The sequence below is a fragment of the Chiloscyllium plagiosum genome, unplaced genomic scaffold, assembly GCF_037043375.1.
Source record: "Chiloscyllium plagiosum isolate Xiang-an unplaced genomic scaffold, Cpla_swu_hap1 HiC_scaffold_13, whole genome shotgun sequence".
NCBI lineage: Eukaryota > Metazoa > Chordata > Chondrichthyes > Orectolobiformes > Hemiscylliidae > Chiloscyllium > Chiloscyllium plagiosum.
Window position 1 is genome coordinate 31,601,645 of NW_028270151.1, and position 27,816 is coordinate 31,629,460.

The following is a 27,816-nucleotide window of genomic DNA, read 5'->3' on the forward strand; positions in this document are numbered from 1 at the left end:
CCTTTTTCTTTTTGACTACACTTCCAATATCTATTATCATCCTGAATCTTGTCATCCTTAACTTTCAAATTGACAGGAACATGTTAGTCCTGAACTCTGATCAACTGGCCTCTAAAATACATCTACAAGTCAGAGTTGGATTGACCCTCAAACAGCCACCTCAATCTATTTTGTCCAGTTCCTGCCAAATATTGTTATAATTAGCCTTCCCTCTGCTTAAAACTTCACTTTCACCTGAGGACCAGTTCTATCCTTATCTACAGCTATCTTAAAACTTATGGAATTATGATCACTGTTCCCAAAATGCTCATTCACTGAAACTTTAATTACCTGATCAAGATCATACCTAATATAAGGTCAAGTATGACCCCTCCCTTAGTTGGATATTCCACATATTGTTATAAGATGACTCCTGGATGTACCTCACAAATTATACCCCACTAAGTCCTTGGCACTTAGGGAGTCTCAGTTAACATTGGGGAAGTTAAAATGACCCACTACAACAATCTTTCAATGATCTGTCTACACATCTGTTCTTCTATCTCCCACTAGCTGTAGAGAGGCCTATTGTATAATCCCATTATGACAAATATACTTTTCTCATTCCTGAATTCTACCCATATGGCCTCATTGGATGATCCCTCCAAGATGTCCTCTCTTAGTGCAGCTGTGACATTCTCGTTAATCAGTAATGTGACCTAACATAACTCTGGGTTCCCTGCTGATCCAGAAAGTGAGAGTTTGCTGTGGAGATGAACCCCCATGCTGGCCATGTTAAATTTTACCCAAAGTTTCTCTTTAGAGTGCACACAGAAGTCCCAACAGATCACAATCAATTCAAAACCGCAAACTGCTGAGAACTTTCCCTTATCCTCATAGTATAATTGTCAGTATCTAGCAAAGTTCCACCTTAATGAAATATAACTAGATTTTCAACAATCTATTAAGTCATAATTACTGCTGAAAAACCACAATGGTTCTGGAAACTAATTTCATTTTTGTAAAACTAATGTTTTCATGATGATCAAACTCCATTTTGTTCAATGCAGTGAAAACATTTTAAATGATGAGTTATTATATATCAGCTTATAATGTGTATTTTTTAACTCGTTAAAATTAAAATTACAAACTACTTTGGATAGTCAGTATTACTGGCTTGCAGTCTGGAAGAATTCTTCTATGTCATTCCTACCCTGATCTCTGCTTAATTACATCAATGTTGCTAACATCTGGACATCCCGTGGACTTGGAGCTGGTTCAAATCGACATCAGGAAAGGTAAAATTCATGTCACTGGGATCACTGATATTGTGGGCAGCTTTCTTCATGGTGAACATGAATACTCTCAGTTTACCCCTAACAGCAAAATTTCAGTCATTTGTCCAGCACTGAGGAAAACTAAAGAGAAAATAATTATTTTTAAATTCAGGATAGAAAGTTTGAAAGATTAAGTAAATAACAGGAGGATATTGAAAAAAGATATTTCTTCAATGTTTAGTTGAACCAAACATTGAAGATGTTGTGTGTGGCACTTGCTGTAATTTTGTAATTTTCCTCTTGTCAGAGTGGCCTTCATTGCAACATTTGTTCTGATTCTAACAAGACTGATCTTATCTTTGATTTCACAATCAGTATTGTCATTTTGCAATTGTTTATTCTGGGCCATGTGACATTTTTACACTGATTCCTCCCCAGACCCAGAGGATTTAAAGCTGTCTGCGATATGGATTTTCACTGTCAGTTCTGTCTGTCTCATGCTGTGTGACCAGTCATCTCTGCTGCATTAGACTTGGTTAGAAGTGTCAGAATTTTAAAGTGCCAGTGTAGCTTCCCAAAAAACATGAAGTTATTTCTTGCTTTTACAGTCTGTCTGCAGCTGTTTACATCTTGGACTACAGCTTTAGACAATTATGTTGCAGTACCATGCAATGGTCAGGGAGTGCTAGCTTTGGCGGAACTGACAGTTGATCACATCAATAAACAACGGACACACGGATACAAGTTTAGCCTGGACAGAATAGAAAACGTACAGGAACTGAAGGAGGTATGTATGAAAGCAAAGATGGTTGACTGACGTAAGTTACAAGTTGGTGGCATGGTGGCTTAGTGGTCAGCACTGCTGCCTCCCAGCACCAGGGTCCCAGGTTCAATTCTAGCCTTGGGTGACTTTCTGTGGGGAGTTTGCACATTCTCCCTGTGTCTGCGTGGGTATGCTCTGGTTTCCTCCCACAGGTCAAGTGAATTGACCATGTTAAATTGCCCATAGTGTTAGGTGCATTAGTTAGAGGGAAATGGGTCTGGGTGGCTTACTCTTCAGAGGGTCGGTGTGGACTAGTTGGGCTGAAGGGCCTGTTTCCATACTGTAGGTAATCCAATCTACGAATTGAACACTGTTTTATTGGGCAGAAATGCTGGTTCTCTGACACACTGAGAGAGGATGCGCTTCAGAACTGGATTGAGAGAGGGTGGCAGTGGGTGGACAGCTTGCAAGATTAAGGTAGTAGGGAATATTCACTAAGAAAGGGGTGGCACAGCGGCTCAGTGATTAGTTCTGCTGCCTCACAGTGCAAGAGACGCGGGTTCGATTCCAGCCTCGGGCGATTGTGTGGAGTTTGCACATTCTCTCTGTATCTGCATGGGCTTCCTCCCACAATCCAAAGATGTGCGGGTTAGGTGAATTGGACATGCTAAATTGTCCATAATGTTCAGGGATGTGTAGGTTTGGTGCATTAGTCAGAAATAAATGTAAAGTAATAGGTTAGGCGAATGGGTCTGAATGGGTTACTCTTCAGAGGTTGGTGTGGACTTATTGGACCAAATGGCCAGTTTCCACACTGTAGGAATTCTATGAAAATAGCAGGAATACTTGGAAGTGAGTGCACTGGAGCTATACATTTAAGTATAATCAATGAATCAGACCTGTCAGTGACATGCATGGGCTTTACTGACTTTTCCTTCTGTGGAAAAAACCTAAATTGATTTTGCAAAGAGTTAGAGGGCACTGCTGACCCTTCAAACCACAGAAATAGAATGGAATGTATCCATTGATTCCTCTTGGCTCCAGCCATCAGCTGATATTGGTTGGAGTGTGCATGACAAATGTCAGCCAGTTCAGACCTAAAATCTTGCTCTTGACAGAATAAGACTCTAATTTTAAGATTTAAGTTAACAGTGCACTGTCTGCAGATGGCTGAGTTGGGCCATCAATTCAGAAGATGCCAGTGGTCCAGAGATAACTGTGGGGTATATCGTGTAGTGAGTTCTACCACATCATTTTATGGTCACATGGTAATTTTCATGCAGACAGGATGGGTCTCCAAATTCAACCCACTCTGGCACAAGATGCAGGATTATGCCAAATAACTCAAACAGGGGGCTGAACTTTACCTGTCCTCTTGGTGATGGACTGGGATGAAGTGGGGATCCTCATGGGGGAGTACTGGGTTTGGGGTGGTGTACCTGTCATCTTCCTGTCACCAGGCTGTCCTCCACTAGAGGCCATGGCTGAAGTTTCATCAGTTTCAGGCCGGCTTACTGCTCCAGGTGGAGAGCAACAGGTACATCTTAGTGCCCTCTCAATAACTTTGTCAGCAGTGAGCAGTCTCCTGTGAAACAGCATTGCCAGCTCTCACCTACACCCTCGCCATTGATCGGGCTTGCCTGAGTCCCCAGATCCCACTTGCCTGGTTGGAAGGGTAGACTTCCTCCAAGGTGGACCCTTTTTCCAGGTGTTATCCCACTGTTTTCAATTGGCTCTAGGGGTCAAACAGCCATCCTCAAATCAACAAGTAACTCTGTGGCAGAAAGGACTAGGTCAGGTTAAACACCCTAGGCAAAAGTGGATATTGCAGATTCTGGACATTAGAGTCAAGATTAGAGTAGTGCTGGAAAAGCACAGCAGGTCAGGCAGCATCCAGGAAAATCAACGTTTTGGGCAAAAGCCCTTCATCAGGAATAAGGCTGGGAGCCTTGGAGAGGAGAGGTAAATGGGAGAGGGGTGGGGCTGGGGAGAAGGTAGCTGAAAGTGCAGTTGATGGATGGAGGTGGGGTAAAGGTGATAGGTCAGAGAGGAAGGTGGAGTGAATAGGTGGGAAGGAAGATGGACAGGTAGGACAGGTCATGAGAGCGGTGCTGAGCTGGAAGGTTGGAACCTTCTGTGTGTGTGTGTGTGAGAGAGAGGTGGTGGGGGGGGGGGGGGGGGAAGGGAAATGAGGAAATTGGTGAAGTCTACATTGATTCCATGGAGTTGAAGGGCTCCAAGGCGGAAGATGAAGCATTCTTCCTCCAGGCATCAGGTGATGGAGTGGCAGTAGAGGAGGCCACTGGTGTGGACTTATTGGACAAAATGACCTGTTTCCACACTGTAGGACCTGCATGTCTTCGGCAGAGTGGGAGGGGGAGTTGAAATGTTTGGCCACAGAGTGATGGGGTTGATTTGTGTGGGTGTCCTGGAGATGTTCTCTGAAGTGATCTGTGAGTAGAGGTCCAGTCTCCCCAATGCAGAGGAGACTACATGGGGAGCAATGGATACAATAAATGATGTGTGGAAGTGGAGGTAAAGCTTTGATGGATGTGAAAGACTCTTTTGGGGCCTTGGACAGAGGTGAGGGGGTGGGGGAGGGGAGGTATGGGCACAGGTTTTGCAATTCCTGTGGTGGCAGGGGGAGGTATTTTCCTGCTCCTCGGATGCTGCCTGACCTGCTGTGCTTTTCCAGCACTACTTTAATCCAGGCTAAATACCCTGTAAATGTGTGTAAGCATCATGATGCACTGTTATTCTGTTCCTCTTCATTGCAATTTTGGAAGTACACCAATTTTTCCCTCCCATTGATTTGAATGATTTCAGCTTCCAACTAGTGTTAACCAGTCTCTTGAAGCTCTAGTGGAGGAGTTGGGAAAGGTCATTCAAATGCAGAGTCATCCTGCAGATTAATACTCAGAAGGCAGTGGGAGTCTCTCGCCATGCAGTAATGTATTGGCCTGAATCCCTCAGTCTTCAGTGCTGTTCTTTGTCCTATGTATATATTGTCCTATGTCCCTGCATCAATGTTCCTTTCTACCATGGTTTCCCTGGGTGACAGTGTCATCTTGTGCTATCTACCTTCTAATTTCTTACTTCGTCAAAGTTTTCCCTCACTCAGAGAAGCAGATTTGGTGACATGCAATGAGCCGCTAACAATGGAGACCTTGTGGTTCATCTGTGAAGAATGTTTTCTTTCTGCTGGAGTCTAAAATGGTCTTGTTGTTACTTTAAGCAACTCTGTCTCTGCATCAGCCAGCTGCTTTTGTTTCCTGCCTGCTTTTTAATACGTATTCTGAGTCTGTCAACTGGATGACAGACTCTCACCCGACTCTTAGATCTGCAGTTAGAGGACAGTGTGCTTTTGCTTCATAGCAAGGCATGAGTTTAGGTGGGGTGGCTGATCATCCAGAAATAAAACAAAACAGCTGAAATGAGGAAAAAGTGAGTGAGCCACTTGTAAATAATGAAATGTAATGTGGAATATCTGAACTATTTTTATCAATGTTCTTGAACAAACTAAATTATATAAGTACTTGTACTTTCCCACAGTGAATTATTCTACAATGCACTGTAATCTGAAAACATCCTTATTCCATGTTAAATATGAAACAAATATTTTCTTTACAGGCAAATGGGACCAGCACCTATTTTTTGGACATTGATCTTCGAGAGACAAAGTGCTATGTGCTGAACCCAAAGGCACTCAATGATTGTGAAATTCGATCGTTCAAGGAAACTGTGAGTATTCTTCCCTTAAACACAAATCAAAGGATCAAAGTGTTACTTAAAATTTTAGAAATGTATAACTTATATGATGTGGATTGCTCTGGGGAAATGGTTATTGGATTGCAAGCAAGATGGGGAGAGGGCTCTTCTTTCTTTGTGATTGAACTATGGGAAGCCCCAAATGTAAAATTCCCACTGGGCAAATACAATCGAGAAAAAAATAGACAATTTGTTCACTAAAAACTTTTTTAGATCTCTCACTCTGTATCTGGTGTATCATCCAGTTTAAAATAAATTGTTTCATACTGATGTTAAAGTTATGCTAGTCATAGCACATCTAGTTTACAATGTCCAACATAAGCAAAAGGTTGGAAAAACATCCAGAGTATGTACAAAGGCCATTGAATTACCAGCCTTTGCAAAACAGAATGGAGCAGGGTAAAGATAGTAGGGGGGGTGAAGATGAATTATTTTCTTGATGATAAAAATTGGGATTGATAACAGCAAGAAGCTTAAGAAGTAATGGCACCGTCATTTAAACTTATGTTGTGATTTCTGGCCAACCCGATCAGAAATTTAACTAGGTGGCAATACTTACAATCAATGAGAATGCAAAAACAGGTGCTAAATATTTTATAAATAGGGATACCAATAGGGATCAAATGATACTTAGCTTCCTGGCATTTCGTATGTTTTAAGGTCAGAAGTAAAGGATGTGAACTTGCTGTCTAGCCAGCAATTGTAAGCAAGGAAATCATTTATCAAAAGCTAGGATCTGATTCCAACAAGATCATACCCTGTTTTAGACTGATTACATTGTTTTGATGAGCAGAAGGTGATTCCTTCCCTGCTATTCTTCACATACATTCATCTGGAGTGACTTGGCTATTCACTCAAATGTTGGCTCTGTGTTCTTGCAAGGTAGAATTCTTACCAATTGAGAACTGATGTGAACTCTGCTAAAAGTCAGCTAAGGCCCAAAATCAAGCAGGGATTAATTATTTTAATTTACCAGGGTGGGTTTTTTTTAGCAGCTCAAGGTGATTTCATTTTTATTTGAGGTGAGAACCTCTAAATCATCATTGTAGGTAGCAGTGGTCAACCCCAAGGATATAAAGCATTTTTTCTCTGCTAGAATTTGGAATAGGGCCTGCACCTTGTACAAGCTAGGTAAGGGAACAGGACATGTTGGTGCTCATATTGTTCAACATACAAGCTTTGATATCGCATGTTAAAGGACAATGAACATTCATGAAGAATATAGTTGAGTTTTTGCTTTGTAGGAAAGTATGTGGGCCAAATGTTCCAATAAAAGTTGGATTCAAAGTTATATGTATACCTTTCAATGTCTTCAGTGCTGGAGATTCCTGGATAGGGGCCTCCTGATATGAATATGTCTAAGTATTTGCAAATCTAGCAGTGATGAAATCTTTCCTAGAAACGATGTCTGATTTTTGCAGCAGTCAATGTGCAGTGTTGTGTACCTGAGATGTCCAGCTACTCACTCTGACAGTGAAAGGCCACATATGTAAAGTTAAATTTGTGGTCAGGGAAGCAATTATTTAAGGCATTAGGGTGTTAAATGAGAGAGAGTTTAGGGTACCAGGTGTGTGAAGGCTGTTGTGTCCCAGGTTGGTGAGGTTGGGTGGGTAGGGTGTGATTTGCAATGGTTTAGCATGTCAGATACGTGAGGGAGGGCTGTGAAGCAGGTGAGTAGTATGCTAGGTGTTTGGGGGTCACTGCTGTGTGAGTGGGGTGCCATGTGGGTGAGTGCTTGGGATGCCAGACTGGTGGGATTCCAGTTGGGTGATCTAGGTAGGGTCTCAGGTGCATAGGATGCCAGTGTGCCAGGTAAGTGAATGAGTGCTGGAGTAGGATTGGAGGTAAAAACAATGACTGCAGATGCTGGAAACCAGATTCTGGATTAGTGGTGCTGGAAGAGCACAGCAGTTCAGGCTGCATCCAAGGAGCAGCGAAATCGACGTTTTGGGCAAAAGCCGTTCATCAGAAATAAAGGCAGAGAGCCTGAAGCATGGAGAGATAAGTTAGAGGAGGGTGGGGGTGGGGAGAAAGTAGCAAAGAGTACAATAGGTGAGTGGTGGAGGGGATGAAGGTGATAGGTCAGGGAGGAGAGGGTGGAGTGGATAGGTGGAAAAGGAGATAGGCAGGTAGGACAAGTCCAGACAAGTCATGGGGACAGTGCTGAGCTGAAAGTTTGGAACTAGGGTGAGGTAGGGGAAGGGGAAATGAGGAAACTGTTGAAGTCCACATTGATGCCCTGGGGTTGAAATGTTCTGAGGCGGAAGAAGAGGCGTTCTTCCTCCAGGCATCTGGTGGTGAGGAAGCAGCGATGAAGGAGGCCTAGGACCTCCATGTCCTCGGCAGAGTGGGAGGGGGAGTTGAAATGTTGGGCCACGGGGCGGTGTGGTTTATTGGTGCGGGTGTCCCGGAGATGTTTCCTAAAGCGTTCTGCTAGGAGGCGTCCAGTCTCCCCAATGTAGAGGAGACCGCATCGGGAGCAACGGATACAATAAATGATATTAGTGGATGTGCAGGTAAAACTTTGATGGATGTGGAAGGCTCCTTTAGGGCCTTGGATAGAGGTGAGGGAGGAGGTGTGGGCGCAGGTTTTACAATTCCTGCGGTGGCAGGGGAAGGTGCCAGGATGGGAGGGTGGGTTGTAGGGGGGCATGAACCTGAACAGGTAGTCACAGAGGGAACGGTCTTTGCGGAAGGTGGAAAGGGGTGGGGAGGGAAATATATCCCTGGTGGTGGGGTCTTTTTGGAGGTGGCGGAAATGTCAGCGGATGATTTGGTTTATGCGAAGGTTGGTAGGGTGGAAGGTGAGCACCAGGGGCATTCTGTCCTTGCTACGGTTGGAGGGGTGGGGTCTGAGGGCGGAGGTGCGGGATGTGGACGAGATGCGTTGGAGGGCATCTTTAACCACGTGGGAAGAGAAATTGCGGTCTCTAAAGAAGGAGGCCATCTGGTGTGTTTTTTGGTGGAACTGGTCCTCCTGGGAGCAGATCCGGTGGAGACGGAGGAATTGGGAATACGGGATGGCATTTTTGCAAGAGGTAGGGTGGGAAGAGGTGTAATCCAGATAGCTGTGGGAGTCGGTGGGTTTGTAAAAACTGTCAGTGTCAAGTCGGTCGTTATTAATGGAGATGGAGAGGTCCAGGAAGGGGAGGGAGGTGTCAGGGATGGTCCAGGTAAATTTTAAGGTCAGGGTGGAATGTGTTGGTGAAGTTGATGAATTGCTCAACCTCCTCGCGGGAGCACGAGGTGGCGCCAATGCAGTCATCAGTGTAGCGGAGGAAGAGGTGGGGAGTGGTGCCGGTGTAATTACGGAAGATCAACTGTTCTACGTAGCCAACAAAGAGACAGGCATAGCTGGGGCCCATACGTGTGCCCATGGCTACTGTCAGGTCCAGCAGCCTGGGCGAGTGTTGCCAAGAGTCTCCAGGGTGTGCAAGGGGTCAGGGGAGATGTTGATCCACTCTCAGCTGCCTCTTTCCTCCACATGAATCAATAAGCTGATATTGCTGCTGTTGTGGCAACAGCAAATGGTTTATTGTCAGATATCAACATTGAAAAACAGAACAATAAGGAAAATCCATACACAATATTCCTGTGTCTAAAATCTGTGTAATGTTAGCATGCAAACATTATATATGTGAATATTAAAATTCTTTGCTGGTTGTTAACACCTTTATTAATATACCAGATGTAGAAATACCAAATGAACTGGTTAAATATTCATATGCTAATACTTAAAATTCTGATTTATAACCTTAGCTGTTAAAGTAAGACTCACAACCCAATTACCCTGAGATAATCTAACATCATGGACATTCCCAATAATTCATCAAGTGGCTTATTTAATATATTCGACACCCATTTAAAATAACTAAACCCATTTTGTTTTCATTGTCACCTTAGAAAGTAGAAGGGGATTGTAAGGTGCTCATCGAGACCAAACCTGGAGTTCCTGGTCATGTGAAAGGCTACAAGTGTGAAATATCTCCAGGTATTTACTTTTTGCTGAATTGACACATGATCATACAATTCAGAACTGTGTTGTGCTGCAAGAAAAAAAACATGTGGCTATACATCAAATATAAGTTTGTTTTCCTTAGTGAAAGGTTACCAGTTGCAAGACACCAGGCTACAAATGCTTGATGGTTCTATTAAGTGAATTTTGATTTAGGTTTTTGATGGTTAAAAAGAAAACTGCTTAATTTTACTGACTTTAGAAGGTGTGCTGAAGTGTACGGGTTAATTCCTACAGGATGAGTGTTGTAATGACACGACAATAGAAAATGTCCTCATAATCAGCTTTGAACTGGAATTCACAGTCGTTTATAAAGCTGAAATAGTGTAGGGAGGCCAGGACATCTGATAATTGGACAATGTTGCTGGGGAATGGAATACAGCAGAATGAGGAAACCCAGGTTTACTGATCAGGAACTGGATGTCCTTGTGGAAGCAGTCAGGGAGAGGAGCAACATTCTGTATGAGATTCCTGGCCATTGCACTCCCTCAGACATATCTGATGCAACAAAATTGTGTAGAAATGTTACAATCAACGAGTGCATTGCCCATGATCTGCAAGATTGGAAAAGCCAACAGGAAGATTGGCCTGACCTTTGAGAAATTTGATAAGGTAAGGCAACGATACTGAGCTAAACCACAAATCATGCCCCAAACACATGTGCAAGAAAGTCATGTGCTAACAATGTGATCCCTTAATGTGAGAAGCTGTGTTAAGTACCTCTACCATAAACATTTTGTTTGAATGAAGGTCCTTAGGGCACGTTTTGTAGTTGCAGTTGGGGAAATACATGTCAATCCGTAAGCATAGCAATAATCTTTAAAGGATTTCACACAACAAATATATGTACCCAATTTATTGGATTCAACATTGTTTAAATATCTGCACAAGTATACTGCATTTCAATTTTCTCTATTGTCATACTGTACCACTATGCTTTTAATTGGCAAGAAAAGGCATGACTAAGAGTTAACAAATGATTAAACTCCTGATTCCACCCTTAAAATCATTGCCAGCAGTGCATTGAGGAGATGCAGTGTAACTGGAAGCTTTCCTTGATTTCAGGGTTTGTGTCATACTGTTCAGGGTATGTCATGTCATTCTGCTAACCAATTATCATCAATGGCAGATTCAATGGGAACATTATATTTGGAAGTAGTACTCAAAGATGGCTGTTTGTAACAACATGTTAACATCTTGCTCTCTTCTTTCTTAGGATGCATTTCAAACTGCTGTCACTGCCAGTATCTCTGAGCAAGTCAGTGTCTAATGGCATCATTACCACTTCTGCTAATCACCAGCTCATCTGCACAAACCATTGAGGATCTAGATAGCGAGATGGAGAGGTAATGCAGTTGAGTTGCAGGGCTGGTGAGGAAAAGCAAAGTGGTAAAAGCTGCTGAAGGCCAAACCCCTGTTAGACAAAGCTCTAGAATGGTCTTGGCCTCTATTCCTTGCGATTTTAGGCATTATTAAGTTTGGTCAGAAAGGAGTTTTGAGTAGGATCAATATAAGTCACTTGTGTTGATGTAACTCACACACTTAAATATCTGTGAAACAAAATGGAGATGTCTTTGTGGGCGGCACGGTGGCACAGTGGTTAGCACTGCTGCCTCACAGCGCCAGAGACCCGGGTTCAATTCCCGACTCAGGCGACTGACTGTGTGGAGTTTGCACATTCTCCCCGTGTCTGCGTGGGTTTCCTCCGGGTGCTCCGGTTTCCTCCCACATCACAAAGATGTGCGGGTCAGGTGAATTGGCCATGCTAAATTGCCCGTAGTGTTAGGTTAAAGGGGTAAATGTAGGGGTATGGGTGGGTTGCGCTTCGGCGGGTCGGTGTGGACTTGTTGGGCCGAAGGGCCTGTTTCCACACTGTAAGTAATCTAATCTAATCTAGTCTTCTACCTCCAATCACTCAGAACAGCTGTAGAATTTGTCTGGGAGCCTATAAAAATTCCTTTGGCATCTGCAGCAGGATCCCGGGTAGCTTACGTTACTGACATAGAAGCTGCATCTCTCATCAATCTTTCACAGCCATTTTAGAAGTCTTGGCCTTCAATCTTAAAGATCCTGACTTGACCAGCTTCAATGTGTTAGCATGTTGCACAGAAACAACATTGAGACAGAGATTCATGGACCCCTCAGTAATCCAAAGTTCTGTTCTCAAACAGATCAGTGGATAAACTGAGGGATTAACCTGCAGCAGAAGCAGGCTTGAAGTGAACCAGACAATTTCACATCCAGTCCACCAAGCATCAATGCACAAGTGATGGTACATTTGGCAGAAAGTTAGCAATTCAGTTGCCACAACATTGAACATGACTAATTCAGATCACACTCATTACAACACAAATCACAAGGAGATATAAGACTTCCAGAATTTCTCCCTATAGCCAACTTCATACACTATTAACATTTCATTTGTTCATATGCTCTATGATGCACATTTTAGATGTGATCAACCAATTGTAACCACACACACAAAAATGAAATAATGCATGAAATCATGCTAGCAAAATTCTCTGAATTGCACAGTGGATTAAATACTTATGATGTGCTGAACTGAACGTAAGATAGTGTACTTCATTGTAGTTGTTTATAGTGATGCATGAACTGAGCAAAAGCTGACATTATAAGGTATTTGACATGATAAGGTATCTTGTTCATTGCTAGTTTAGCAGCTCATTGTAAACTTTACCCTTTTAATTTACTAAGGCTTTGACATCTAGTTTTTGTGTTTGCTTGTCTGAAACAATTATTCATCAGATCCTTGCCTGGGACTTTATTATGCAGGATACTCCATGATTAATCAGACTTTTGAAGATACACTTTAACATTCTAAAGTTACAATCAATAGACTTTTTGATTGGAGCTCCCTTCATGCTCACTAGATGGGTGTAATGAGCCTTGGTTACAGTAGGACAATATTTCAATATATTTCCTCTTCAAATAAAGTTAGCTTGGACCTATAGAACAGTTCATTACCAGATTAGGGCATCACTGGCTAGTGATTTATTGTTTATCCCTAATTGCGCAGAGGGCAGTTAATCACATTGCTGTGGATCTGCAGTCACATGTAGGCCAGACCAGGTAAGGATGGCAGTTTCCTTCCCTGAAAGACATTAGTTAAGCAAAGAAGATAGAACATAGAACATAGAAAAATACAGCGCAGTACAGGCCCTTTGGCCCTCGATATTGTGCCAATCCAAGCCCACCTAACCTACACTAGCCCACTCTCCTCCATATGCCTATCCAATGCCCATTTAAATGCCCATAAAGAGGGAGAGTCCACCACTGCTACTGGCAGGACATTCCATAAACTCACAACTCGCTGAGTAAAGCAGATGGGTTTTCCCGACAATCGTCAGTGCATTCACAGACTTCATTAAATTCTTAATTGTAGATTTTTAATTGAATTCTAATTCCACCATACTGATACTCAAAATGGGGGTCCCAGAACATTATCGGGTCTCAAGATTAATAATCCAGTGATAATACCACTAGGCCATTGCCTCCCCAGATGATTCCATAAAATGAAGGTGTTATAGAATCAACTTGGAAAATATCTCTTGACATTTCGAAACCAAAAGCAAAATACTATGGATGCAGGATATCTGAAACATAAACAGGAATCACAAAATGCTGGAAAAGCAGCATCTGGGAAAAGATGGCTCCAGGTTGATTAGTATTTCTATCATTTTTGTTTTTGTTTTGTCGGCATTATTTCATGCCTCTGGCTGGCATTTAAAAGATGGGGAAGCATTATATGTTGCCAGCAGAATTGTAACATAAATTCAGTCATTGATCTCTTGAACTCTAGGAAACTGGCTGACCTGTACAATTATGTTGTCTTATGATGCTGTTATTGAACAGGAAATGTTGTAATTGCTGACCATGTTTAATAATACATACAAATTACTGAATAGTGCTTTAGCTAACATTTCAAATAAACCTGGCCATATTCGGGTGAAACAGTGGTTGGCATTGCTGCCTCACAGCACCAGGGACCTGGGTTCCATTCCAGCCTTGTGCAGCTGTCTGTGTGGAGTTTGCACATTCTCCCTGTGTCTGTGTGGGTTTCCTCCACATGCTCCCACAATCCAAAGATGTACAGGTTAGGTGGATTAGCCATGGTAAAATGGGGTCTGAGTTTGAGTGGGATGCCGTTTGGAAGGTCAGTGCAAACTTAATGGGCCAAATGGCATTGTTCTATGCTGTAGGGATTCTATATTCAGTAAGGAGTCAGGTTGCATCAAAACTGAGAACCATGTGATGACTTTGGCAGTTAACTGCTTTCTAAACATTTGGATGCTTCACTTCCTGGAAGGGATGGTCAGGATCTTTCACAGCTTCTTTGATAAATTCAGTCAACTTAGACTGAATAAAATTCTTTTATTTCCATTCTCTTTGCCTGTGATGATAAATCCAGTTTATTGCTTAACTGCCTTTTGTATTTTTTGTTGTTCCATCTCCTCCAACTACAGCCCTAGTAGAATATTCTGAAAATGAGGAATGGGAACTTTCTATCGGAGTATCTTCACTCTATGGACCATATTGGTTTGTGATGAGAAACCACCTCCTCATCACTTTGCCCAAAGGCAAATAGGATTAGCAGTAAATATTGACTTTACTGACAATGTGCATTTTCCAAGAATAAATGTTTTTTAGTGAATACAAGTCTACATTTCTATGAAGCGTTCTGTTGAAAAGTGCATGTGTATAGACAGAGGTGGATCTGCTAATTCTTCCTCCCATGAACAAAAGAACCTCCCAATCTTACTGTTCAGACACAAGTGTGAAGGTTGATGATACGATGCTATTATGAGTCCTTCATAACTTCCCTGTTGCATCCACTTTTTCAAGAATACTGATTGGAAATCATAAGAGTCTATAGTGCTGTTAGTTGTTAATCATTAGAGAACCAATTCTGTCATCTCTCCTTAATGATCAATGATCAAAATCCAAATATGGTTGGCGAAAATAATTATTGGGTTAGATTTTTGACTTTGCCACCAGACTGAAACACGAAGGAACATTTCACATCGCCTTTATAGAAAAATAAAAATATTGCCGATGCTGGAAATTTGAAATGGGAGCAAAAGTGTTGGAAAAGTAACTCTTCTACAGGTGCTTGGTTGTTTTACGTTTCCATCTTGCCAACATAGTGACCTTTCTGTCCTTACCCTGATCCAGTGTTTCAGTGAAGCCCCATGGATGCTTGATGAACAACAGCTCACCTTTTGACTTGACACTACAGCGTTCTGGACTCAATGTTGAGTCTAATAATTTGAGATCAGAACTACTGCTTCTGTCTTCTTTCGTGTGTTTTTTTTTCTTTTTCTTTGTTTTGCTGGATTGATCTTGTCGTGTTTGTTTACTTTCCTTCATGTTATTAAAACCCTTTTATGTAAAGGTATTTGCTTCATATGGACTTAAGTATTTTTAAAATTTACTCTCCCAATTGCCACACTTTTTGGTTGTTGCATCATGAAATCTCTTAATTAATTTAACTGGCCTCCACCCAATCATGGAACTACTCATAATTGTTCCTCCTGCCTCTTCTCCCTCTTCAACTGACTTGAAAACTCTTATATTTCTATCTTCTTCTAAATCCGAATAAAATGTCGTTAACCTGAAACATTAACTCTGTTTCTTTCCATAGATGCTTCCTGAGTCCTTTTGTCTTTATCCAAACCCCTGATTTTAATTGCATTGACTGCTGGGTATGAAATGTGGATGGTGACCCTTTAAAAGCACTTAAAACTGCACATTGCTTTTGAGTCTTCACTGCCTGTCCCTTACAGCCTCAAATATCAATTACATTTGAAGTTATTCAAGAAAGAGGGTATCTCTTCAGGTGAATAGATCTGAAACAGTTCAAATAAATTAACTGAGGATATGATTTGGAGATGCTGGTGTTGGACTGGGGTCTACAAAGTTAAAAGTCACACAACACCAGGTTATAGTCCAACAGGTTTAATTGGAAGCACTAGCTTTCGGAGCACCGTTCCTTCATCAGGTGGTTGTCAACCTGAAGGAGCGGCGCTCCGAAAGCTAGTGCTTCCAATTAAACCTGTTAGACTATAACCTGGTCTTGTGTGATTTTTAACTGAGAATATACTTCTAAAGATCCATGGGCAGCTAGTCGTGAAACAACTGCTCAGAAAGATTTATGTTTGATAAAATGCTGGTGAATGAATCTAAACCTAATTTTATGGAAATAATGTTTACACAATGATTGGTGTTGAGAATGCTTAGAAGTAACAGGATTAAGTTATTGAACATGAGAAAATGTTTTAAACATACTTAGATAGGGAAAGTTAAAAATCACATAATACTAGAATATAGTCCAACAGGTTTAATTGGAAGCACTAGCTTTCTGAGTGCTGCTCCTTCATCAGGTGGTTGTGGAGGACACAATTGTAAGACATAGAATGTATAGCAAAACTATACAGTGTGATGTAACTGAAATTATACATTGAAAAATACCTTGACTGTTGGCTGAGTCTCTCACCCATTGGAATGACCACGTTAGTTTCATTTCTTTCATATGTAAATCACAAAATCTTTTTAAAAAGTTACATTCTCAGGTTAACTGTAACAATTGGTGTCAGCTAGATAAGATATTGAAGGTGTTAGCACCTGTGTTCCCTGTCTGCCCATAATGTTTAGTCTGATTCTCATTTAAAAAGTGAGTTAACAGTCTTACATGGATTCATGCAGTTTTTGAGCAAAGTACAATGTAACTCTGCAAGTACAAATTTATCCCACAAACTTAAATGTGTATGTCTGGGGTGGGGGTTGAGTGTGAGAGAAAGTGTATATATATGTGTGTGAGTGCAAAGTGTCTAAGTAAGTCTGTGAGAGGATGCATATGTGAGTGTGGGAGTGTGTGTGTCTGTAGTTGTGTGTGTGTGTGTCTGGGGTTGGGTGATGTGAGTGTCAGTGAGAGAGAGTGTGTATGTGTGTGAGTGTAAAGTTGTCTAAGTCTGTGAGAGGATACGTGTGAGAGTGTGGGAGTAGGTAGGGAAATGTGTTATCTAATATGAAGCTAACATAAAAAGATCAGGAGGGTACCATATTCAATTGCTACTGTAGATTATGTTATCTGATCTCATTTGGGCTTGGAAACAGGAATTACTTGGGCTCAGTAATGAGTATGGAAAGAGTCTTCCACTCTTTTGCTGACTCATCCCAGTGAAAGTATCAGTTCTCAGCCGATGTGAGTCAGAGTCAGAGGTTTACAGCACAGAAAAAAGTCCCTTCAGCTTATCAAGGCTGCACCAGTCCAAAACAACATCTAACTATTCTAATCCCATTTTCCAACACTTGGCCCATAGCCTTTATGCCTTGGATTTGTGCATCTAAATTTTCTCAAATGTTGCAAGGTTTTCTGCCACCATCACCCTTACCAGCAGTGAATTCCAGATTCTCATCATCCTCTTGGTGAAAATAAAAGTTCTCGCATCCCCTCTGAACCTCCGGCCCCTTATTTTAAATCTATGTCCTCCTGATCATTGATCCTTGTTCGAAGGGAAAAAGTTCCTTCCTGTCTCCGCTACCTTTGCACTTTATATTTTTATATATCTCAATCATACTCCTCTCAGTCTCCTCTACTCTAAGGAAAACAGACCCAGTCTATGCAGCCTTGCTTCGTAACTAAAACTCTCCAGCCCAAACAACACTCTCTCTAGTGCAATCACATCCCTCCTATAATATGGATTGCCAAACTGCACACAATACTCTAGCGGTGGCCTAACCAACTTTTTAAGCAGTTCTAACATAACCTCCCTACTCTTAAATTCTGTGCCTCGACTAATAAAGGCAAGTATTCCATATGCCTTCCTAAGCACTTTATCTATCTGTCCCACCACCTTAAGGGATCGGTGGACATGCACAAGAAGATCCATCTGATCCTCAGTTCTTCCTAGGACCCTACTGTATTGTCTTGCCTTATTTGTCCTGCCCAGTGCATCACTCATAGTTATCCAGATTGAATTTCATTTACCACAAATCCGTCCATCTGACCAGCCCATCTATATCCCCCTGCATTCTAAAGCAAAATCCAAAGTGATGATAAATCGCTTGTTCCCACAACCTGTTTGCCTTAATGACGTTAATTCTTAAGACTGACTCTTTGGAAGAGGTACTGAATGATCACGATATGAAGTCATGGTACCACTCTCTTTAGTGATTGTAACAAAAAAAGACCAAGTTAAATATAAATCTTGTAATGTTTTGCAGATTCAGCGCATGATGTTACTGAAAAATGTCCTGACTGTGCACATCTAATACTTATAAATAGCACTGCAGCTCAACATGCTGCGGAGGTTTCACTTAATAAATTCAATCAAGAGAGCAACAATCAACACAAATTTGTCCTTCATGAAATAACACGAGCTTCTTCAAAGGTTAGTTAACAGTTTGATTTTTTTTGTTCAGTAACTTTTATCTTTCGATCTCCAAGTTTTCACACGTTTACTGCTGCAAAACTAAATATAAGACCCATGAGACCAATGCAGCCACTCCAATAAGGCCAACAGCAAGGAGATTCTGTTAACACTGAAATATCCTCTTGATTTTAATTTCCATTAGCCTTCATAAAGATGGATTGGCATAGATTAGATTATAAATTGCATTGAATGGGAACTGCACCTATTGCACACAAAAACATGCACTTCCGAAGTTCATGGGCTCTCTGTTAGAAACTCTTGCATAACACAAAATTTCTTATTAGAGACAACAGGTTGGCAAATAAGGCAAATAAGAGTTTGCCACATCCTTATTAATGCTTATCTTTCATCAGTAGCTGGAGATGTACAAGAATGATCTATAATTTTCTGATATTACTTAGTGATAACATGTCCTACCTTCACTCCAGAAACTAACAATGTTACTGAGACAGTGCTAAGTTATTACATGCTTTAGTGAAACTGTAACCCATGAGGCATTGTACCGTTCTATTCTGTCTCCCTTTTAAAGTTTGTAAATAGAATAAGCTAATATTTGGCAAAAGCAGCAGTATATTAATATTTAACAGTTAAACTTTTATTTGAATCATTACTGCAACTTCAAATACAGATTTTTAAGGAGCTCTCCTTCAGAATAAATAATAAACAGCTAATTCAACAGAATGGGTTGAATTTTTAACTTGTTGCCCAGGAATAAAACTGACATTGCATTCGAATGGAAATGAGGATCCGATAGTTTCTGTAAGGGGCAGCCAATCCTCAATGTCAGTTTTACATTTGGGCAGCAAGTGAATACTCTATCACTGTGGCCCAAGATTATCTGGTTTTGGTATTAGAATGACTCAACAGAGCCCAGTATCCCTTCACCGAGTCACCCTTTATTTACACATGGAGAGTCCTTGACACTGATCCAGCTTCCTCAGAACCAGCTTTCAGAGTGAGCAAAATCTCTGACACTCCTGTTTTTATCTGTCAGCCAGGTTCCCTGAATGGGGCTGTTAATCTGGTCCAACCAGGGAACCCATATTCTATGAGGTCCACTCTGCTAACTTTGTTACAATCACTGCAGTTTGATTCTGAAGCAAGAACATCTCAACTTACCCAGATCTCCAGGGCAAGTGGAAAATGGTTCAGTTAAAGCTTCTTTTCCTGATTACCACTTTGGCAATTCCCAATAGGAACCACAATGTGTGAATGGGATTCAACTCTGATAATGTAATTCCCCATCATGATTAAATTGCTTGCACATTTTCCTCCCTCCCCTTCCTAGACCTTTCCATTTCTATCTCGGGTGACCGAATCGACACGGACATTTACTATAAACCAACCGACTCCCACAGCTACCTAGACTACACCTCCTCCCACCCTGCCCCCTGTAAAAATGCCATCCCATATTCCCAATTCCTTTGTCTCCGCCGCATCTGCTCCCAGGAGGACCAGTTCCAAAACCGTACAACCCAGATGGCCTCCTTCTTCAAGGACCGCAATTTCCCGCCAGACGTAATCGACGATGACCTCCACCGCATCTCTTCCACTTCCCGCTCCTCCGCCCTTGAGCCCCGCCCCTCCAACCGCCACCAGGACAGAACCCCACTGGTCCTCACCTACCACCCCACCAACTCCATGTACAACGTATCATCCGCCGTCATTTCCGCCACCTCCAAACGGACCCCACCACCAGGGATATATTTCCCTCCCCTCCCCTATCAGCGTTCCGAAAAGACTACTCCCTCCGTGACTCCCTCGTCAGGTCCACACCCCCCCACCAACCCAACCTCCACTCCCAGCACCTTCCCCTGCAACCGCAAGAAATGCAAAACTTGCGCCCACACCTCCCCCCTTACTTCCCTCCAAGGCCCCAAGGGACACTTCCATATCTGCCACAAATTCACCTGCACCTCCACACACATCATCTATTGCATCTGCTGCACCTGATGTGGCCTCCTCTATATTGCGGAGACAGGCCGCCTACTTGCGGAACGTTTCAGAGAACACCTCTGGGACACCCGGACCAACCAACCCAACCACCCCGTAGCCCAACACTTTAACTCCCCCTCCAAGGACATGCAGGTCCTTGGACTCCTCCATCGCCAGACCATGGCAACACGAAGGTTGGAGGAAGAGTGCCTCATCTCCTGCCTGGGAACCCTCCAACCACAAGGGATGAACTCAGATTTCTCCAGTTTCCTGATTTCCCCTCCCCCCACCTTGTCTCAGTCAAATCCCTCAAACTCAGCACCGCCTTCCTAACCTGCAATCTTCTTCCTGACCTCTCCGCCCCCACCCCACTCCGGACTATCACCCTCACCTTGACCTCCCTCCACCTATCGCAATTCCAACGCCCCTCCCCCAAGTCTCTCCTCCCTACCTTTTATCTTAGCCTGCTGGACACACTTTCCTCATTCCTGAAGAAAGGCTTATGCCCGAAACGTCGATTCTCCTTTTCCTTGGATGCTGCCTGACCTGCTGCACTTTTCCAGCAACACATTTTCAGCTCTGCACATTTTTGAGGCACTGAAGGCAATAAAAACTCATGGAACTGTACACAGGACAGGTAACTGCTTTCAGAAAAGGAGACTGTAAGACCATAAAGCCATAAAATCATAAAAACATAAGAAATAGGAACAGGAGTAGGCCATTTGGCCCTTTGAGCCTTCTGTACCATTCAATCGGATCAAGGCTAATCCACAATTTGTCACATCCACTTTCCTGCCACTTCTCCATAACCTTTGACCACCCACGCTACTGAACAAGAATCTATCGATAAAAAGAGCAAAGAACTGTAGATGTTGGAAATCTGAAACGAAAACAGAAATGGCTGGAGAAACTTAGTAAGTTTGGCAGCATCTATGGATAGAAAGCAGAGTTGACTCTTCTTTTGAATCTCTCAAGAATCTTCTTCAAGAACTGATCTATCTTAGCCTTGAATATACACAGGGACTCTTTTCATGCCACAACTCTCTGTGGCAAGGAATTCCAAAGACTCTCAACCGTCTGAGAGAAGAAATTCCTCCTCAACTCAGTCTTAAATGAGCACCCCTTTATTCTGAGACTATTTCCTCTGGTCTTGTATTCTCCTATGAGGGGAAACATCCTCTCAGCATTTACCCTGTTAAGCTGCTTTTTGTTTCAATGAGATCACCTCTCATTCTTCTAAACTCAGTATGTAGAGTCCCAACTTGCTTTTTGCTCACAACACCTCCATATCCCTTCATATCAGGGGTCACCTTAGTGAACCTTCTCTGAACTGCCTCCTGTGAAATATCCTCCTTTAAATAAGGAAACCTAAACTATCCCCAGTACTTAAAAGTGGTCACACCAGCACCATGTGCTGCCATATACTCCAACCTCCTTGAAATAAGGACTAACATTCTATTAAGCATCTTAATTACCTGCTGCACCTGTGTGCTAACCTTTGGTGTTTTGTTTGAAATGTGGGACATTTACAAACATTGAGTAATCAGAACACAATGCATTTTATTGTGGGATATGAGCCTGAATTCATCCCAAACTGATACAAAAGGCCAATATGAAATTAATTCAGATGGTCCAGTGACTTTCTAATGTGTGTGAGATTATAGCATAATGTTTCCCATTATCCTTAGTTTAGCATTAACTGACAATGACTTGGGAATCTCATTAATAGAAATATCACAGTGCTAGTTTTTTCTTTTGGGTAAATGATTGTTATTAGCTTAACATAGTCTTATCATTTCTTCCACTGTTAGCTAATGCAGTTCAATGGTATGGCTGAAGTTTCACAATCTCACCAATTTATCATGTTGTTTATTTGCAGGGCAGGTGCACAAAGTATTTCAAATCTGTTTTGCTTTCAGCTGATCATGGCAAGATTTTGAATCTGCAAATTTGTGAAAAGCAAATTGATTCATATAAACATTTCCTAAGAACATTATTGTGATTATGTTTCAGGGACTGGGGACTCCAGTGTTGGTGGAATATGTCATTCGGGAGACACCCTGTCGGAAGGACAGTGAGATATGTCCACTGATTGCCATTGTAAATCCTGTGAGTATATTGCTGCCAAAACAGTAAATAATGGAGGTTACGACACAGATTATAATCAAGTCATAGTAGGTTGATAGTTTATAGGTAAAATAATAAAGGTATCTGGTGGGGCTTTGGTGGCAAAGTGGGAGTGTCCCAACCTAGAGGTGTGTCACACAGGGTGGTCCATCTGTGGAATGAACTGCCAGAGGAAGTGGTAGATGCAAGGTACAGTTACAATATTTAAAAGACATTTGGATAGGTATGGGAATAGGAAAGGTTTAGAGGGGTTTGGACCAAATGCAGGCAAATGGGACTAGATTCAGTTGGGAACTTGGTTCCCATGGATAAGTTGAGCTGAAGGGTTGTTTCCATGCTGTATGACTCTGAGTCTCTGAGCCTTTATGGCCACTCCAATTCAGTTTCTAGTCAGTAGTAATCCCTAATCCCCAGAATGTTGATAGTTTTTGCCTCATACTACATGCTTATTATATTATGTTACTGATGAACCATCTGATTAAGAAATTACAGTCATTCCCATAGATAGGTATAGAGGGTAGGATTTGTTTGCATTATTTTTAAACTACTCTGTGGAATTTCAGTGAAAGAGATCCAGCTAGAGTTGATTTTGAATTGACATTTGTAACTAATAAGGTTAGATCACATGGAATACAGGGAGAACTAGCCATTTAGATACAGAACTGGCTTGAAGGTAGGATACAGACAGTGGTGGTGAAAGGTTGCTTTTCAGATTGGAGGCCTGTGACCAGTGGTGTGCCAAAGGATTAGTGCTGGGTCCATCACTTTTCTTCATTTATGTAAATGATTTGGATGCGAACATAGGAGAATTAGTTCGTAAGTTTGCAGATGACATCAAAATTGGAAGTGTAGTAGACAACAAAAGAAGATACCTCAGAATAGAACATGACCTTGCTCAGATGGGCCAATGGGCTGAGGAGTGGCAGCTGGATTTTAATTTAGATAAACATGAAGTCCTGCACTTTGGAAAGGCAAATCAGAGCAAGACTTATACAGTTAACAGTAAGGTCCTGAGGAGTGTTGCTGAACAAAGAGACCTTGGAATGAAGGTTCATGGTTCCTTGAAAGTAGAGCCCCAAATAGACAGGATAGTGAAGAAAACATTTGGTATGCTTGCCTTTATTGGTCAGTGCATTGAGGATAGAAGTTGAGAGGTCAAGAACCAAGAACAAAGGAGATCATAGCACAGGAACAGGCCCTTCGGTCCTCCAAGCCTGTGTTGATCCAAATTATCTAACTAAACCTGTTGCCTTCTTTCTAAGGGTCTGTATCCCTCTGCTCCCTGCCCATTCCTGTATCTATCTAAGTACATCTTAACTTACGCTCTTCCTTTAGGACCTCTCTCGTCTTTGTCCATGAGTATTCTAAAACTTAAGAAATTGTGATCACTATTCCCAAAGTAATCCACTACTGAAACTTCAACCACCTGGCTTGGCTCATTCCCCAACACTAGGTCCAGTTTGGCCCCTTCCCGAGTTGGACTATCTACATGCTGCTTACAAATTCTGCTCCATCTAAACCTCTAACATTAACTGAATCCTGGTCAATGTTGGGAAAATTAAAATCTCCTATCACCACCACCCTGTTGCTTCTACAACTTTCCATAATCTGTTTACATATTTGTACCTCTTGCTGTTGGGAGGCTTATAGTACAGCCTCAACATTGTTACCGCACCCTTTCTATTTCTGAGCTCTGCCCATATTGCCTCACTGCTTGAGTCCTCCATAGTGCTCTCCTTCAGCACAGCTGTGATATCTTCTCTGACCAGTAATGCAACTCCTCTAACCCTTTTTACCACCCTCTCTTTCCCACCTGAAGCATCAATATCCTGGGGTATTCATTTGCCAATCATGCCCTTCCATCAAACAAGTCGCACATTCCTGCTGTACAGGACATTGGTTAGGCCACTTGTGGAATACTGTGTTCAACTCTGGTCTCCTTGCTATAGCAAGAATGTTGTGAAACTTGAAATGGTTCAGAAAAGATTTACAACGATGTTGCCAGAGTCGGAGGATTTTGGGTTATACAGACAGGCTGATTAGCATGGGACTATCTTCCATGGAGTGTCAGAGGCTGAGGGGTGACCTTAGTTTATAAGATCATGAGGAGCATGGATAGGGTAAATAGATAAGGTATTTTCTGCAGAGTAGGGGAGTCTAAAACTAGAGAGCATAGGTTTAAGGTGAGAGGGGAAAGATTTCAAAGGAACCTTAGGGACAACATTTTCATGCAGAGGGTGGTGCATGTATGGAATGAGCTGCCAGAGGAAATGGTAGAAGCTGTGACAAGTAAAAAATTTAATGGGTATATGAATAGGAAGGGTTTGGAGGGATATGGGCCAAGTGCTGGCAAATGGGACTAGATTAATATAGGATATCTGGTCGACATGGATGAGTTGGAGCGGAGGGTCTGTTTCCATTATGCCAGTTCTAATAATCTGTGAGTCTAAGTTTTAATTCACATTTGCAACAAGTGGTGAAATATATGAAAATCATTTTTCATGTTAAAATTAGAACTGGTCCATTTAATGATGAAGCTTGTAGTCATAGAGTCAGACAGCCATACAACATGGAAGCAGACCCTTCGGTCCAACCAGTCCACGCCAAACATATTCCCAAATTAAACAAGCCCCATCTGCCTGCTCCTGGCCCTCTCACTCCAAACCTCTCCTATTCATCCACTTATCCAAATGTCTTTTGAATATTGTAACTATGCCTGCATCCATCACTTTCTCAGGAAGTTCATTCCACTCATGTACTGCCCTCTGTGTAAAAATATTGCCCGTCACATCTTTTTAAATCTCTCTTCCCTCAGTTTAAAATGTGCTGCCTAGTCTTGAAATCCTTCATTTAGGGAAAAGACAACTACCATAATTCCTAATTATGTCCCTCATGATTTTATAAGCTTCTGTAATGTCACCTCTCAACCTCCTGCACTCCAGTGAAAATTATCCCAGCCTATCCAGCCTTTCTTTATAACTCAAACCTTCCATATCCGGCAACATCCTGGTAAATTTCTTTCGAACCCTCTCCAGCTTCGTAACATTTTAGAAAACGTTGTAAATGTTTCCCGGAGATTTTGACTGTTAAATCTGTGAAAAACCCATGTAGTTTAGGATCAAGACAGTAGTATTATGATCACTTTGTCTGTAGTGGGTGACTTTCACACATGAGCAAGAGTTGGATGCAGAATTAAAACATTGCCATCAAGAAATTCCAATTCATGTTTCCTGCAAAAAAAGCCCTCTCCAACATCCTTGGATATAGAATTATCCCTCAGATTTCAACATTCATTTTTTTTATCCTGGCTTAGCCCTGACAGGCATAACGTTTGCAAAGTAAAAACAAGTTAGCACTGTTAAACAATTGATGATTAAAGACTTTTCTGTTTTACTTTATTGTAGACTTATGGATTCTGTGTATCAACTGTCACTCCTGCCAATTCCACTCAAGAGACAATTGTCGAAACCTGTGAGCTCTTCCACACAAAGGTATTCCTTAACCTTGAGTGTTAAGCATATACTACAGATAGACACTAATATTGGCACAGTATTACAGATATAGAGCCATATTTAAATCCACATTATATTATCTGCAGCAATAATGTTATCTATAATATTTGCCCCTATTTAACATTATTAATTGTACCCAAGTCATCACACGACAGGACAAATACACTGTACTTTGGAGGTGGTACAATACAGATAATTATCTCGTTATATAAAACATGTCACATGATATATTGAGTAAATAATTCTATTAACGATTTAATTGAATTGATTGATTGAAATGATAAAAGATTTGATAAACCAGATACTGAGTAGATGTTTCCCCAGGGAATCCAAAAGAAGCGACACATGCTAAAAGCTAAAGCTAAGCCATTCAGGATGCACATGTGCTTAAGAATTAATTAGGTGTTAAGTGAACTGAAATTCTCAACACTGACGTTGACAGATTCTGACCATGTTAGGTGAACAAAGGTTTTGAATTAACACTGAACAATTGGACTTCAGATACTTATTGGGCATAGTCATATTGAACACTAGAATAAGATCAAGAGATCACTGGGCTACTTGCCTATTCTGGAGGAGCAGATGATAGTCTCTTATTAAAAACTTTCTTATGAAAAGTCCAAAGGAAAAGCTGTTATAGCTGGGTGCCTGATCATTACAAAACAATCCTGGCTTGATATGGCCCCTTCCTCTTTTAACTGCTCTACTTCTATACAGGTTTTAGCAACTCTGCCACTAAATAATGCTGAGGGTTCTGTACAAAGACACATTTGGAAAGTGATCTTCTAGTTTCAGGGACTGGGCCACATATGACTCACAACTATTGGCTTCATCAGGACCAATTACAGATCAGACTAGAATATGGCATTCGTGGTAGGCAGCTACATGGGTGCTAAGCACCAGTTACCAATATAATTCAGACATTTCATTTGAGTTGACCATAGCTACCATGCCAGTCAAGTTTTTTTCCCCAATAGGAGATTCATAGAATCATGCATTTGACCACGAGGATGCAGGATAATGACAAGCACTACAGAGATTGAAGAGTAAACCACACAGAAATCATAATTTATGTAATGCTGGCCCATATTCTACCCAGGATGCTATCATTACACTTTTTGAAAAACTTAGAGTATCATAGCACCATGGAAGCCAGTCCTCCACAAAAGTGAATCCTCTATAATACATTATTTTTGACACTATTTCCACATTAATAAAACTTGCATGTATGTTCTGTACATCATATATTTAAGTGACTCTTAAAACAATATTTGGACATTGAGAAAAATCATGTCAATATGGTGTTTCAAAAACTAAAATGCTCGAATTTTCTCAGTTCCTGACTCCATGAAAAATGTATGAGCTATGACGTTTTAAAAAATAATTTAAAGCTACAATGTAACTCAAATATTGTGACATTGCAGGCAACAGAGGCTGTTGCTACTGTAGCAGAACCAGAAGGGAAAGGTGATGCTGCACCCGTGGTAAAAAAGGAAGGAGGCAGCGAGGCTCCTGGTACTGGTACTGATGCTGATGATGGAGTAGAACATGTTTCTCCAGTTCCAAATAATGCAACTGCTTCTATAGTAGTAGAAAAATCTGACAGTATTCCTAAGCGGAAACGATCTATTCAAGACTCTTCAGAATCCTCTGAAGAAGTGCTTTCGAGCACTGGGGCACAAATTATTCACTTCCCTGACCTACCTGAAGATCCAACAACATGTCCAACAAAACACAAATACCCTGAGGATCAGTGAACAGATTTGATACCCTCTGTCCATTCCATTCTTCGCAACATTGTGCAATATTTTCTAGATAGTTAATTAAATCAAAAGCAGAAAAATGTAACACAAGATTTACTGTATACCTTATGGAGAAATTTACAATAATAAAATCTTAATGTAAAATGTACATCGGGAAGCACAATTGAATTAAGTGTCATAATGTAGCAGCATCATTTCGAAGACATCTAACCACTGTGGTTTTG

At 41.5% G+C, this 27,816-nt stretch overlaps 1 protein-coding gene across 1 annotated transcript; it reads left to right on the forward strand.

Annotated features, from left to right (window-relative positions):
- The first annotated feature begins 1,728 nt into the window (after positions 1 to 1,728).
- Positions 1,729 to 27,740, forward strand: LOC122556059 (alpha-2-HS-glycoprotein-like). Its single transcript, XM_043702466.2, has 7 exons — positions 1,729 to 2,043; positions 5,650 to 5,760; positions 9,691 to 9,778; positions 18,047 to 18,213; positions 22,204 to 22,299; positions 25,722 to 25,808; positions 27,254 to 27,740. Exons 1-7 carry the CDS (start codon positions 1,840 to 1,842, stop codon positions 27,584 to 27,586), a joined length of 1,086 nt encoding a protein of 361 aa, XP_043558401.1. The 5' UTR covers positions 1,729 to 1,839; the 3' UTR covers positions 27,587 to 27,740.
- The last annotated feature ends 76 nt before the right edge of the window (positions 27,741 to 27,816 follow it).